Source organism: Paramisgurnus dabryanus, chromosome 24, assembly GCF_030506205.2.
Source record: "Paramisgurnus dabryanus chromosome 24, PD_genome_1.1, whole genome shotgun sequence".
Lineage (NCBI taxonomy): Eukaryota > Metazoa > Chordata > Actinopteri > Cypriniformes > Cobitidae > Paramisgurnus > Paramisgurnus dabryanus.
In genome coordinates this window covers 13,650,511-13,664,098 of record NC_133360.1, presented here as the reverse complement: position 1 = coordinate 13,664,098, position 13,588 = coordinate 13,650,511, and the positions used below count along the sequence as shown (strand labels likewise).

The following is a 13,588-nucleotide window of genomic DNA, read 5'->3' as shown; positions in this document are numbered from 1 at the left end:
TGACACAAGCAGAAAGACCCTCACATGAGACGAGTGGCATTTCGTGTTGAAATGTCACCGCAGCACATTCTCTATGTCATTTATTGAATGGAGGTCTACACCGCATGAACAATGAATTAACATCAGCTGTGGTTTTATAATTCTGTAAACACATGTTTGCATCAGAGACCGAGTATGAATTTGTAATAATAATAATAATAATAGATTTTATTTATAAAGCGCTTTTCATTCCAAGGAATCTCAAAGTGCTACAGTTAAAAATATATACCACAATGCAAATAAAGTCTAACAATAAAGTGCTACAATTAAAAATTAGAACCACAATACAAGTAATAGAATAATCAACTTAAAAAAGCCTTTCTAAAAAGATATGTCTTCAGATCTGCTTTAAAAGAGTCCAGGCTCTGTACTGTTCTCAGTGAAATGGGGAGGTTGTTCCATAGCCGAGGCGCAGCTGAGCAGAAAGCTCTGTCACCCATGGTTCGGAGCCTAGTAGTGGGAGTTTGAAGAAGTTGGCACCCAGATGATCTGAGGGTACGAGTAGAGGATTTCACAGTGATAAGCTCTTGCAGATATAGTGATGCTTGTCCGGTGATGCACTGATGTGTGAGCAGAAGAATTTTGTAATCGATCCGGGATGAAACAGGAAGCCAGTGGAGTGAGTATAGGATAGGGGTTATATGTTCATATTTACGGACTCTCATAAGGACTCTGGCAGCGCTGTTTTGAATGTATTGCAGCTTTTGGATGTTCCTGCCAGAAATCCCTGTGAGGAGTCCATTGCAGTAGTCCAGCCTTGAGGAGATAAAGGCATGGACAAGTTTCTCTGCATCCGGAAGGGTTAAAAGGGGACGGAGTTTTGAAATGTTACGAAGGTGATGGAAAGAAGTCTTACAGATGTATTTTACGTGGTCAGTAAATGTTAGTTGTGGATCAAACCTGACACCTAGGTTTGTAATCGTGGAGGAAAGGGTAATGATCTGGCCATCAAAAGTGAACTGGGATATAGGTGAAGAGCGGATTTGGTGTGAAGTACCAACAAGTAGTGCCTCTGTTTTACTGGGATTTAGCTGGAGGAAGTTGCTGTTCATCCATGACTTTATCTCCTCAAGGCACGTGGTGAGTCTTGACAAGGCTATGGAGGGACTTGGGGCAGTTTTAATATAAAGTTGCGTGTCGTCAGCGTAGCAGTGAAAGGACATTCCATGTCTGCTGATGACACGACCGAGGGGAAGCATGTATAGGATGAATAAGATGGGGCCAAGAACCGACCCCTGTGGAACACCACATGTGACAGGGAGCCGTCTGGACTTACATCCTCCCAGAATAACACTTTCAGTCCTGCCAGAAAGATAAGACTGGAACCACCGTAATGCTGTGCCCGATAATCCTGCGGTGTCTTGGAGGCGGCCCAGGAGGATGTTATGGTCTACGGTGTCAAAGGCCGCTGTTAGGTCGAGAAGAATAAGCAGTGATGGTGATCCTGAATCAGCTGCCCTCAAAAGGTCATTTACCACCCGGAGTAAAGCTGTTTCAGTACTGTGGCCTGAGCGGAAGCCTGATTGAAATGTCTCAAAAAGGTTGTTGTGTTTGAGATAGTTATTGAGCTGAGAGGCGGCTACCTTCTCCAGAACCTTTGACAGGAAGGTGAGGTTGGAGATTGGCCTGTAATTTGCAAGGACCTCTGGATCAGAGGTTGGTTTCTTTAGTACTGGGCAAATGATAGCAGATTTAAGGGTAGATGGGACATGACCAGTTTTAAAGGAGAGATTCACAAGGTTGGTGATGATTGGGCTAACAGCAGGAATAATTGACTTGAGTAGAACAGTTGGGATGGGATCTAAGGAACAGGTAGATGACTTCATTTTTCTTATGGTTTCCTCAATGTTACTCTGCTGAACCTCAGCGAAGTCTGTGAGGGATGGTAATCTCATTGGCGAAGAGTTTAAAACCAAAGGAGACAAGAGAGATGAGCCAGAAACTGAACAGCGTATGTTATTAACTTTGGATCTAAAAAAGTCCATAAAGCTATTGCATCGCTCCTCTGTGGGGTCAGTGGATAAGGATGTTTGAGGTTTCAGAAGATGGTTTATTGTGGAAAAAAGCTGCTTTGAGTTACCAGAGTTTGTATTTATAAGATTTGAGTAGAATTTAGAGCGTGCATCCTTCAAAGACTTAAAATAAGTCTTTTGATGATCACGGAATGCAAGCTTGTGGACAGTTAAACTGGACTGTTTACTGCGGCGTTCTAGGATACGGCCCTCAGTTTTGTGTATTTGAGTTAGAGTTTACATGCATTGGCATAAGCTATAGTTTTCGATTCATTGTTATTACATGGAAAGTATGACCGGAAAGTACTTTGCAAAGAAGAAAGTCACATGGGTTTTGAAAACCATAATGGTGCATTCACACCAGCCGCGGTAGAGGCCATGGGCTTCTGCTCACTTCCTGTAATCACGTCACTACTACAGCAAGGTCCTGATTGGTTAACGTGGCGCAGAAATTTGTCGAAGTTCAGATTTGTCAATGTGCGCGTTTCCCGCGGCAACGCTCATTTCGCACGAAAATCCTGCAGGTTCCACGCTGCAGGATGCCTAATCATGTCTTTGCATTGACTTAACATGTAAATCACTCGTTCTTGCCGCCTCTACCTCGTCTGGTGTGAACCCTGCATTAGGGTGAATAAATGATGACAGAATTTTCATTTTTTGCTGAATTATGCTACGTACACACCGAACACGGGGCATTGTGTTACTCGCTTTAGATTATTCGCGGGATTTAATTTCATGTCATGCAAATTTTTCGCTCGAGTTGAATATTTTCAACTTGGTCGAAGATGTGTTTGAGGCTAATAGCGCATGTTTTCACTGCAAACGCGCCAACCATATCGCATCATTCGCATCGCCTCGCTCTAGATTACTCACGGGATTTAATTTCAGGGCATGCAAATTTTCCATTCGAGTTGAATATTTTTAACTTGGTCGAAGACGCGTTTGAGGCGAATAGTGTGTGTTTTTGCGGCAAACGTGCCGCCCATATTGCGTCATTCGCATCACCCCGCTCTAGATTACTTGTGGGATTTAATTTAGTGTCATGCAAATTTGTCTCTCTCGAGTTGTATATTTTCAACTCGGTCAAAGATGCGCCGCCCATATCGTGTCATTCGCATTTCCCGCTCTAGATTATTTGCGAAATTTAATTTTGTGTGATGCAAATTTTTCGCACGAGTTGAATATTTTCAACTTAATCGAAGACGTGTTTGAGGCGAATAGCTCATGTTTTTGCGGCAAATACTTTGCCCATATTGCACCATTCACATCACCCCGCTCTAGATTACTCGCAGGATTTAATTTTGTATCGTGAATTTTTTCAATCGAGTTGAATATTTTGAGGCGAATAGCGCGAATAGAGTTGTATATTTTCAACTTGGACGAAGATACGTTTGAGGCGAATGGCGTGTGTTTTTGTGGCAAACGTGCCGCCCATATCGCGTCATTCACATCACCCCGCTCTAGATTACTCGCAGGATTTAATTTTGTGTCGTGAATTTTTTCAATCGAGTTGAATATTTTCAACTTGGTCATAGACGCGTTTGAGGCGAATAGCACGTGTTTTTGCGGCAAATGCCCCGCCCATATCGCGTCATTCGCATCACCCTGCTCTAGATTACTCGTTGGATTAAATTTCGTGTAATGCGTTTGAGGCGAATAGCGAGTGTTTTCGCGGCAAACATGCCGTCCATACTGCGTCATTTGCAACGCCCCACTCGAAGGGCGCGTCTTTGCATTGACTTCGGATGTAATCTTCTCGCGCAAATCGTTGAACTCGAGTCAATTGGTGTGAACCCACAGTTATTCATTTGAGCATCATTGGCAATTCAATTCAAAGGCTGTCTGTCAAGTAATGTCCACCACCATTATATGTTCACAAGAATTGAATCAAACTGTTCTGTACTTCCAGTTGAAACAACAAACGCCCAGTCCGTTCACAAGAATCTGGTGTACTTTTTAGTTGTCCTTTAACAGCTTACGTCTCTAATACCACACCTTAGAAATATCCACCAAGCCTCCCCTGGCTGCGTTAGATGGAAGCTATATCCGTAACCTTCCCCCAGAAGCTGCGAGGACACGATTACAAACCACTTACAATGGGCCTCGCTTTCGTGCACTCATACTTCCCCTATCGCTACCTCTGATAGACGTTCCCAGCAGAACTGGCTATGACAGGAATCACATTAGCAGAAGCTCGGGTGCCGAAAGGGATCCCCGGCACCACCCACCCCAGACGGCCTCGCCGGCCAAAAGTGCTCACAGCTAGACCGATAGCCGCCCCTGCAATCGTTCATCTCTCAGAGGCTTTAAGAAATAACAGAGAGCCTGCAGAGAACAGACACAACCATATGGTTTTACTCGAAACATAGCTGTTCTCCTGTCAAAGCTCTCAAGTAATACTTTATTACAATATACCAGCCTTCAGATGTGCTTTGAGGTGATATAAAAAAAATGATATAAAAGAAGTTACATGATTTCCCAGAGGACTTTCACGGGTAGGATGCAGATGAAATGGTAACCAATATAAAGTGAAGCCCAGTTTAACATCCATGCATAGACATAAACCATGCACTCGAGGAGTCAGATGTCCCTCAAGTGCTCTAATGAAAGTCTGAATAGACTCTTATTAGCAAGAAGACCTGAATAAATGCTGAAATTAACGGGTAACGGCACTCCTCTTGCAGCATTGACCTAAAGTCATCTCTAAAACCAAATTTATTTATTTATTTAAGGCGCATTATGAAGCAGCTGTAGATATATTCATTTAAATTTACATGGATGTATTTGGCAGATGCTTTTATCCAAAGTGACAAAGTATAGAATATTCAGGGTAAACATTTTGTCAGTATGTGTGTTCTCTAGGAATCAAACCCATTACTTTTGCACTTCTAATGCAATGCTCGACATGTCTCTGGGGAGCAAAACTGACCTCTGGATTTGTACCGGTGCATCCGAAGCACATCCCAAATAATTAACTCCATCCAGTGTCCATTCATCTCACATCCCTGAGGAGTGAGAAACTGATCTGGACGGACCCTGATGCCTTAATGAGTTTGTGCCTTATTGGCTCTGTATTAGCATTTGAAAGACTTCCTACTGACATTATTTACATTTTACAGTTTTTGGGTTTGGGGGCCACAACCTCCATTGTTTGTAGACCTTAAAACCATGCGAATGCCTAACCATGTAACTTCTTATAGCCTTATAATGCCCAAACAAGCATCAGCAGTTGTTTTTAATATTACATTTTTATAACTCTTAGTGGTTTGGGAATCACCTTGTTTTTAGTAGTTAGTTTATATATATAGGACAGTGTAATGTAATGTCTTGAGCCAGAATAAGCACGCACATTACTCTCAGACTCTCGAGCAGGTGCTTTGCTTCTATATGTGTCTGTGTCCTGGACGATAATTAGGACTGACCTACCTGTTCAGTGATGTATGTCCTCTGGTGCTACAGGTGTTGGTATAGCCTGTTGAGGAGACCGTGACAGTGGCATTAATTACCCAAGTGTGCATGTGTGAGATTGAGAGAAAATGAGACTAACGCCAAGTTTTTTTTCTTGTACCTTATTTAGGAAACCAGACAGCATGAAGCAGAAAAACGCCTTCCCTCCTAATTTCATCCACTCCCTGGACTCCACTCACATGATGCTGACTTCACTGCATTGTTATAGGTGATGAGACAACTGTTGTTTTACAACACATACTCAAAAAGACTTGCTGTGTATTAATAATGAATTAAAGGGATAGTGCACCCTGAAATTCTTTCCTTTACTCGTAATGCGCACCTCGAAGTCTGTCATGTACTCGTCATTAATTAAAGGGATAGCGCACATTGAAATTTCGTCATGAACTCGTCATAAATTAAAGGGGTAGCGCACCTCGAAGATCCGTCATGTACTCATCATGAATTAAAGGAGTAGCGCACCTCGAAATTTCGTCATGTACTCATAATGATTTAAAGAGGTAGCCCCCCTCAAAATTCCATCATGTGCTCTTAATGAATTAAAGAAGTAGCGCAGCTCAAAATTCTGTCATGTACTTGTCATGTGCTCATAATGAATTAAAGGGATGCGCCCCTTGAAATTCCGTCATGTACTCGTCATGAATTAAAGGGGGTAGCGCCCCTCGAATTTCTTTCATGTGCTCGTAACGAATTAAAGGGATAGCGCACCTCGAAGTCCGTCATGTACTCGTCATTAATTAAAGGGATAGCACACATTGAAATTCTGTCATGAACTCGTTATAAATTAAAGGGGTAGCGCACCTCGAAAATTTCGTCATGTACTCGTAACGAATTAAAGGGATAGCGCACCTCGAAGTCCGTCATGTACTCGTCATTAATTAAAGGGATAGCGCACATTGAAATTCTGTCATGAACTCGTCATAAATTAAAGGGGTAGCGCACCTCGAAAATTTCGTCATGTACTCGTAACGAATTAAAGGGATAGCGCACCTCGAAGTCCGTCATGTACTCGTCATTAATTAAAGGGATAGCACACATTGAAATTCTGTCATGAACTCGTTATAAATTAAAGGGGTAGCGCACCTTGAAATTCCGTCATGTACCCGTAACGAATTAAAGGGATAGCGCACCTCGAAGTCCGTCATGTACTCGTCATTAATTAAAGGGATAGCGCACATTGAAATTCTGTCATGAACTCGTCATAAATTAAAGGGGTAGCGCACCTCGAAAATTTCGTCATGTACTCGTAACGAATTAAAAGGATAGCGCACATTGAAATTCCGTCATAAACTCATCATAAATTAAAGGAGTAGCGCACCTCGAAATTTCGTCATGTACTCATAATGATTTAAAGAGGTAGCCCCCCTCAAAATTCCATCATGTGCTCTTAATGAATTAAAGAAGTAGCGCAGCTCAAAATTCTGTCATGTACTTGTCATGTGCTCGTAATGAATTAAAGGGATGCTCCCCTTGAAATTCCGTCATGTACTCGTCATGAATTAAAGGGGGTAGCGCCCCTCGAAATTCTTTCATGTGCTCGTAACGAATTAAAGGGATAGCGCACATTGAAATTCCGTCGTGAAATTGTCATAAATTAAAGGGGTAGCGCACCTCGAAATTACGTCACGTACTCGTAGTGACTTAAAGAGGTAGCGCACCTTGAAATTCCGTCATGTACTCGTAACGAATTAAAGGGATAGCGCACCTCGAAGTCCGTCATGTACTCGTCATTAATTAAAGGGATAGCGCACATTGAAATTCTGTCATGAACTCGTCATAAATTAAAGGGGTAGCGCACCTCGAAAATTTCGTCATGTACTCGTAACGAATTAAAGGGATAGCGCACCTCGAAGTCCGTCATGTACTCGTCATTAATTAAAGGGATAGCACACATTGAAATTCTGTCATAAACTCGTTATAAATTATAGGGGTAGCGCACCTTGAAATTCCGTCATGTACCCGTAACGAATTAAAGGCATAGCGCACCTCGAAGTCCGTCATGTACTCGTCATTAATTAAAGGGATAGCGCACATTGAAATTCTGTCATGAACTCGTCATAAATTAAAGGGGTAGCGCACCTCGAAAATTTCGTCATGTACTCGTAACGAATTAAAAGGATAGCGCACATTGAAATTCCGTCATAAACTCATCATAAATTAAAGGAGTAGCGCACCTCGAAATTTCGTCATGTACTCATAATGATTTAAAGAGGTAGCCCCCCTCAAAATTCCATCATGTGCTCTTAATGAATTAAAGAAGTAGCGCAGCTCAAAATTCTGTCATGTACTTGTCATGTGCTCGTAATGAATTAAAGGGATGCTCCCCTTGAAATTCCGTCATGTACTCGTCATGAATTAAAGGGGGTAGCGCCCCTCGAAATTCTTTCATGTGCTCGTAACGAATTAAAGGGATAGCGCACATTGAAATTCCGTCGTGAAATTGTCATAAATTAAAGGGGTAGCGCACCTCGAAATTACGTCACGTACTCGTAGTGACTTAAAGAGGTAGCGCACCTTGAAATTCCGTCATGTACTCGTAACGAATTAAAGGGATAGCGCACCTCAAAATTCCGTCATGTACTTGTAACGAATTAACGGGATAGCAAGCATTGAAATTCTACATGAACTCGTCATAAATTAAAGGGGTAGCGCACCTCAAAATTCCGTCCTGTACTCGTAACTAATTAAATTGATAGTGCACATTGAAATTCCGTCATAAATTAAAGGGGTAGCGCACCTCGAAGATCCGTCATGTACTCATAACGAATTAAAGGGATAGTGCACCTCGAAAGTCCGTCATGTACTTGTCTTGAATTAAAGGAGTAGCGCACCTCGAAATTCCGTCATGTACTCATAATGACTTAAAGAGGTAGCTCACCTCAAAATTCCATCATGTGCTCGTAATGACTTAAAGAGGTAGCGCACCTCAAAATTCTGTCATGTACTTGTCATGTGCCTGTAGCGAATTAAATGGATTGCGCACCTCGAAAGTCCGTCATGTACTCGTCGTGAATTAAAGGAGTAGCACACCTCGAACTTCGGTCATGTGCTCGTAACAAATTAAAGGGATAGCGCACCTCGAAAGTCCGTCACGTACTAGTCATGCACTTGTTACGAATTAAAGGGGTAGCGCATCTCGAAATTCCGTCATGTACTCGTAACGAATTCAAGGGATAGTGCACTTTGAAATTCTGTCATGTACTCATCATAAATTTAAGGGGTAGTGCACCTCGAAATTCCGTCATGTACTCGTAACGAGGTAGCTGATATTAAAATTCCGTCATGTACTCGTCATGAATTAAAGTGGTAGTGCACCTTGAAATTCCGTCATGTACGCGTAAAGACTTAAAGGGGTAGCGCACCTCAAAATTCCGTCACATACTCGTAACGAATTAAAGGGATAGCACACCTCAAAATTCCGTCATGTACTCGTAATAACTTAAAGGGGTAGCGCACCTCAAAATTCTGTCATGTACTCGTCATGAATTAAAGGGGTAGCCCACCTTGAAATTCCATCATGCACTCGTAACAAATTAAAGGGGTAACGCACCTCGAAATGCCGTCACGTACTCGTAACAAATTAAAGGGGAAGTGCACCTTGAAATGCCGTCACGTACTCGTAACAAATGAACTCTTTCGCTGCCATTGATGAGATAACTCGTCAATTGAGAGAAAACGCTTCCCTGCCAATGACAAGAATTCCCGGCTTTCCACAATACCGCTATTATCCACCAGGTGGCACACTTCCGCAACTTATACAACCCGGAAGTAGCGCCTCATGTGAAAAAGAAAGAACTCCTTGTATGTTTTAAAGATCTGATCTCTATCAAAAGTCCTTCACAAAAATTTAATTATCTCAGCTTTTTGTTTAAAATTTTGTGTTTTTGAAGAAACCTACCCGTATTTGAGAGTTGATAAAAAGAGAACTAATGAAGGCAGGATGAAACAGGTTTTTTGTTTGAAAACAGAGGGTCTGTTCTTTCCTTTTATATATTGTTTGTTTATATATTTAAAGAAAAACATAATGAATGAAAACTCATAATGAATTAAAGGTATAGTTCACCCCAAAAGTCTGTCATTTACGCAATCTTTGTCTAAACCTGTATGACTTTTCTTTCTTCTGTAAAACAAAGTAGAATGTTTATAATATCTAAACGTTGTTTCTGCCTAACAATAAAAATAAAGGGTGACACAGGAAAAAATATTTATTGGGGCTTTAAATCATTTTCCTGAGATGTTTTTTTTTTAATGTTAGGTGCAAGTTCTCTCAATTTTCTTTAACCCATCACTGTCTTTGTGTCACAGGGCTGGTCTCACGTTTGTATCCGTCCATGACTGTTATTGGACCCACGCTCTAACTGTGGACATTATGAATAAGGTGTGTAAGAATGACAGCATTTATTTCAGGATATGTTTTCAGTGAATATTCTTTCAACAGCTTCGGTTGAGTGATCCAACCCCGTCAGATTAACTGCCAGATGTTAGCATGCAGGGTCCACCATATGTTTAATAACTAACCCTGTCAGTGCAGGTTATTTCGGTATTGAATGGCCTAACCTCTGATCCAGTCTACTGAAGCAGTTATTAGACAGTTGCCATCAAACAGACTTGTCTTTATTAAAAAAAATTTTTTTATTTATTTTCCACTTTCACTATTAAATAAATGTGTAATTTTGGTCATTTCACATTGCGTACTGTGATTATAGTTTTAGTGTATATTGTTAAAATCAGTATGAAATCAAAACTTACCGTGTCTAAATACATGCTTTTGGGTTTATGTGAACTATTCATCAGGGTACCTTAAAGAAAAAAAATTTTTATCAAAAAACAGCATATTCCCAAACCACACTGTTGCGATTCTGTTTTCTCTTTTTTCATTTTTATTTATCTTTTACTGCCCTTTCTGCTTCTGTGAGTGATATATTGTCTGCAAGTATTTTACTAACATGCTTTATAGCCACAGACCCTTTCTAAAATGGGACAGTTCAAAAAAGAGAGGGCTGAAACTCTGAAAGGAGATGCGAGACTGAGATAGCATTCAAGTATGCATAATGATTCTCGAGTGCCCTTTGTCATCCTCAGGTGTGTCGTGAGCAGTTTGTGGCTCTGCATAGTGAACCCATATTAGACGAACTGTCCAAATTTCTTGTGCAGAAGTATTGCAGCAGGCCTCCGTAAGTCCCTTTGCACATCTGCGCCTTTATTTGCTAAAACATAGTGTATATAGATGCTGCACTGCAGTTGTTAGAAAAAGGGAAAGTTGTGATGATGAAAATACTTTATACACCTTGGTCCCATATATGGTGCCCATCAGGCCAGTTCATCCATAAAAAAATTAAGAAAAGTATTGTGAAGAAGTGCATATGTACATAACAGCATACCATACGTTGCAGTAAAATACAATGCGTTTTCCTAACGTAGCATACCATGTGTTGCCGTAACATAGCGTACAATGCGTTGACGTAACGTAACGTACCATGCGCTGCCCAAACGTAGCATACCATGTGTTGCCGTAACATAGCGTACAATGCGTTGACGTAACGTAACGTACCATGCGCTGCCCAAACGTAGCATACTATGTGTTGCCGTAACATAGCGTACAATGCGTTGACGTAACGTAACGTACCATGCGCTGCCCAAACGTAGCATACCATGTGTTGCCGTAACATAGCGTACAATGCGTTGACGTAACGTAACGTACCATGCGCTGCCCAAACGTAGCATACCATGTGTTGTCGTAACATAGCGTGCAGTGCGTTAACGTAGCGTACCATGCGTTGCCACAACATAGCATACAATGCGTTTCCCTAACGTAGCATACCATGTGTTGCCGCAACATAGCGTACAATGCGTTTCTCTAACAAAGAATAGCATGTGTTGACCTAACAGCGTACAATGCGTTTCCCTAACGTAGCATACCATGTGTTGCCATAACATAGCGTACAATTTGTTTCCCTAATGTTAACATACCGTGCATTAGCGCAATGTGACACACCATGCATTGCCCTAAAGTTACATAACATACGTTGCCCTAACGTAGCGTACCGTGCGGTGCCATAACGTAGCGTACCATGCGTTGCCACAACATAGCGTACAATGCATTTCCCTAATGTAGCATACCATGTGTTGCCATAACATAGCATACAATGTGTTTCCCTAATGTAGCATACCATGTGTTGCCGTAACATAGCGTACAATGAGTTTCCCTAACGTAGCATATGATATGTTGACATAACAGCGTACAATGTGTTTCTCTAACGTAGCATACCATGTGTTGCCGTAACATAGCGTACAATGCATTTCCCTAACGTTAACATACCGTGTATTTGTGCAACGTGACATACCATGCGGTGCCCTAAAGTAGCGTACCGTGCATTGCCGTAACGTAGCGTACCGTGCGTTGCCGTAACGTAGCGTACCATGCGTTTCCGAAACGTAGCGTACCGTGCGTTGTCGTAATGTAGCGTACCGTGCATTGCAGTAACGTAGCCTACCGTGCTTTGCCGTAACGTAGTTTACTGTGTGTTGCCGTAATGTAATGTACAATGCGTTTCCCTAACGTAGCATACCATGAGTTGCCGTAACATAGCGTACAATGTTTCCCTAACGTAGCATACCATGTGTTGATGTAACATAGCGTACAATTAGTTTCCCTAACGTAGCATACCATGAGTTGCCGTAACATAGCGTACAATGCGTTTCCCTAACGTAGCATACCATGCGTTGCCGCAACAAAGCGTACAATTCGTTTCCCTAACGTTGTATACCATGCGTTGCCATAACATAGCGTACAATGCGTTTCTCTAACGTTAACATACCGTGCTTTGGTACAATGTGACATACCAAGCGTTGCCCTAATGTGACGTACCATACGTTGCCCTAACATACATAGCGTACCGTGCGTTGCCGTAATGTAGCGTACTCTGCATTGCCGTAACCTAGCATACCATGCGTTGCCGTAACATAGCGTACAATGCTTTTCACTATCGTTAACATACCGTGCTTTGGTACAATGTGACATACCAAGCGTTGCCCTAACGTACATAGCGTACTGTGCGTTGCCGTAATGTAGCGTACTCTGCATGGCTGTAACCTAGTGTAGTGTAGCGTGCGTTGCCGTAACGTACCGTGTGTTGCCGTAACCTAGCGTACCGTGCGTTGCAGCAACATACCATACATTACTTCATCTGCTTTTAACTGTGTAGTGTTGCATATTTACTATGTAGATTCTACATATATTCTAACTATTATAGTTATTTCGACTTATCTGTTTTAAATCCCACAGTGATCTATCAAAGCCAAAGAAGTTTCAAGAATATTGGAAGATGGCTGAGGTTTTAGCCAAGGTTCCTCAGACAGGTGAGTCAAATCACAGCCTTCGGGAACCACAGATCATCAGCTCGACTTCATGTTATTGACAGCTCACCAGCTTTAGGCTCTTGCATAATGATGCATCTTTTTGCAAAACCGCACGTGTGCTTTTACTCTATGTTAATTAACGAAATTGATCTCATTAAACTGATGAGAGTTAATTCTGTCAACTGGTTAATCCGTTTACATAACGCAACCCAGGAGGAAACCCACTGGACAGCATAGGCAAAGAGCACACATCTGTCGTATTACAATGGAAACCTGGAAAATCAAGCTGAGGAAGGTCAGGTTAAAGACTGAAATTAATGTTAAATGAATGAATAAAATTAAAATTTGATGCTCATTAATTGATTATGGGACTTTAGAGATAGGCAGGGTCACATTTTAAATTCAGATTTCCAAAACTGGTTAAGCTACATAAAATCTTAAAAAGTCACGGGTAAAGTCATTTCCATAGGAAATATTCATATTAAAAAGCTTGGAAACCCTGGTTGAGGATCAAAACAATCAATAAAGTATCAACTACATTTATTCACTTTTACATTTATCAGTTTTGAAACGTAGTAATTACAGCTGAGTCAGAAGGATCTATTCGATTCAGGCATGTTTCGGAGAAACCCAGAGTTGCTCAGTCACTCGCTCAGTGTTTTTCCAGGATCTCTTCTTATTATCACTAATGAAATTGGCTATCTCAGGGG

At 41.5% G+C, this 13,588-nt stretch overlaps 1 protein-coding gene across 1 annotated transcript in view; it reads left to right on the top strand.

Moving 5' to 3' along the window:
* Positions 1 to 13,588, top strand: part of polrmt (polymerase (RNA) mitochondrial (DNA directed)) — a 76,101-nt gene that overhangs the window by 60,751 nt on the left and 1,762 nt on the right. The window contains exons 17-20 of the mRNA XM_065246356.1: positions 5,629 to 5,727; positions 9,825 to 9,897; positions 10,602 to 10,693; positions 12,805 to 12,878. Coding sequence (XP_065102428.1) covers positions 5,629 to 5,727; positions 9,825 to 9,897; positions 10,602 to 10,693; positions 12,805 to 12,878 — 338 coding nt within the window. The remainder of the gene's footprint in view (positions 1 to 5,628; positions 5,728 to 9,824; positions 9,898 to 10,601; positions 10,694 to 12,804; positions 12,879 to 13,588) is intronic.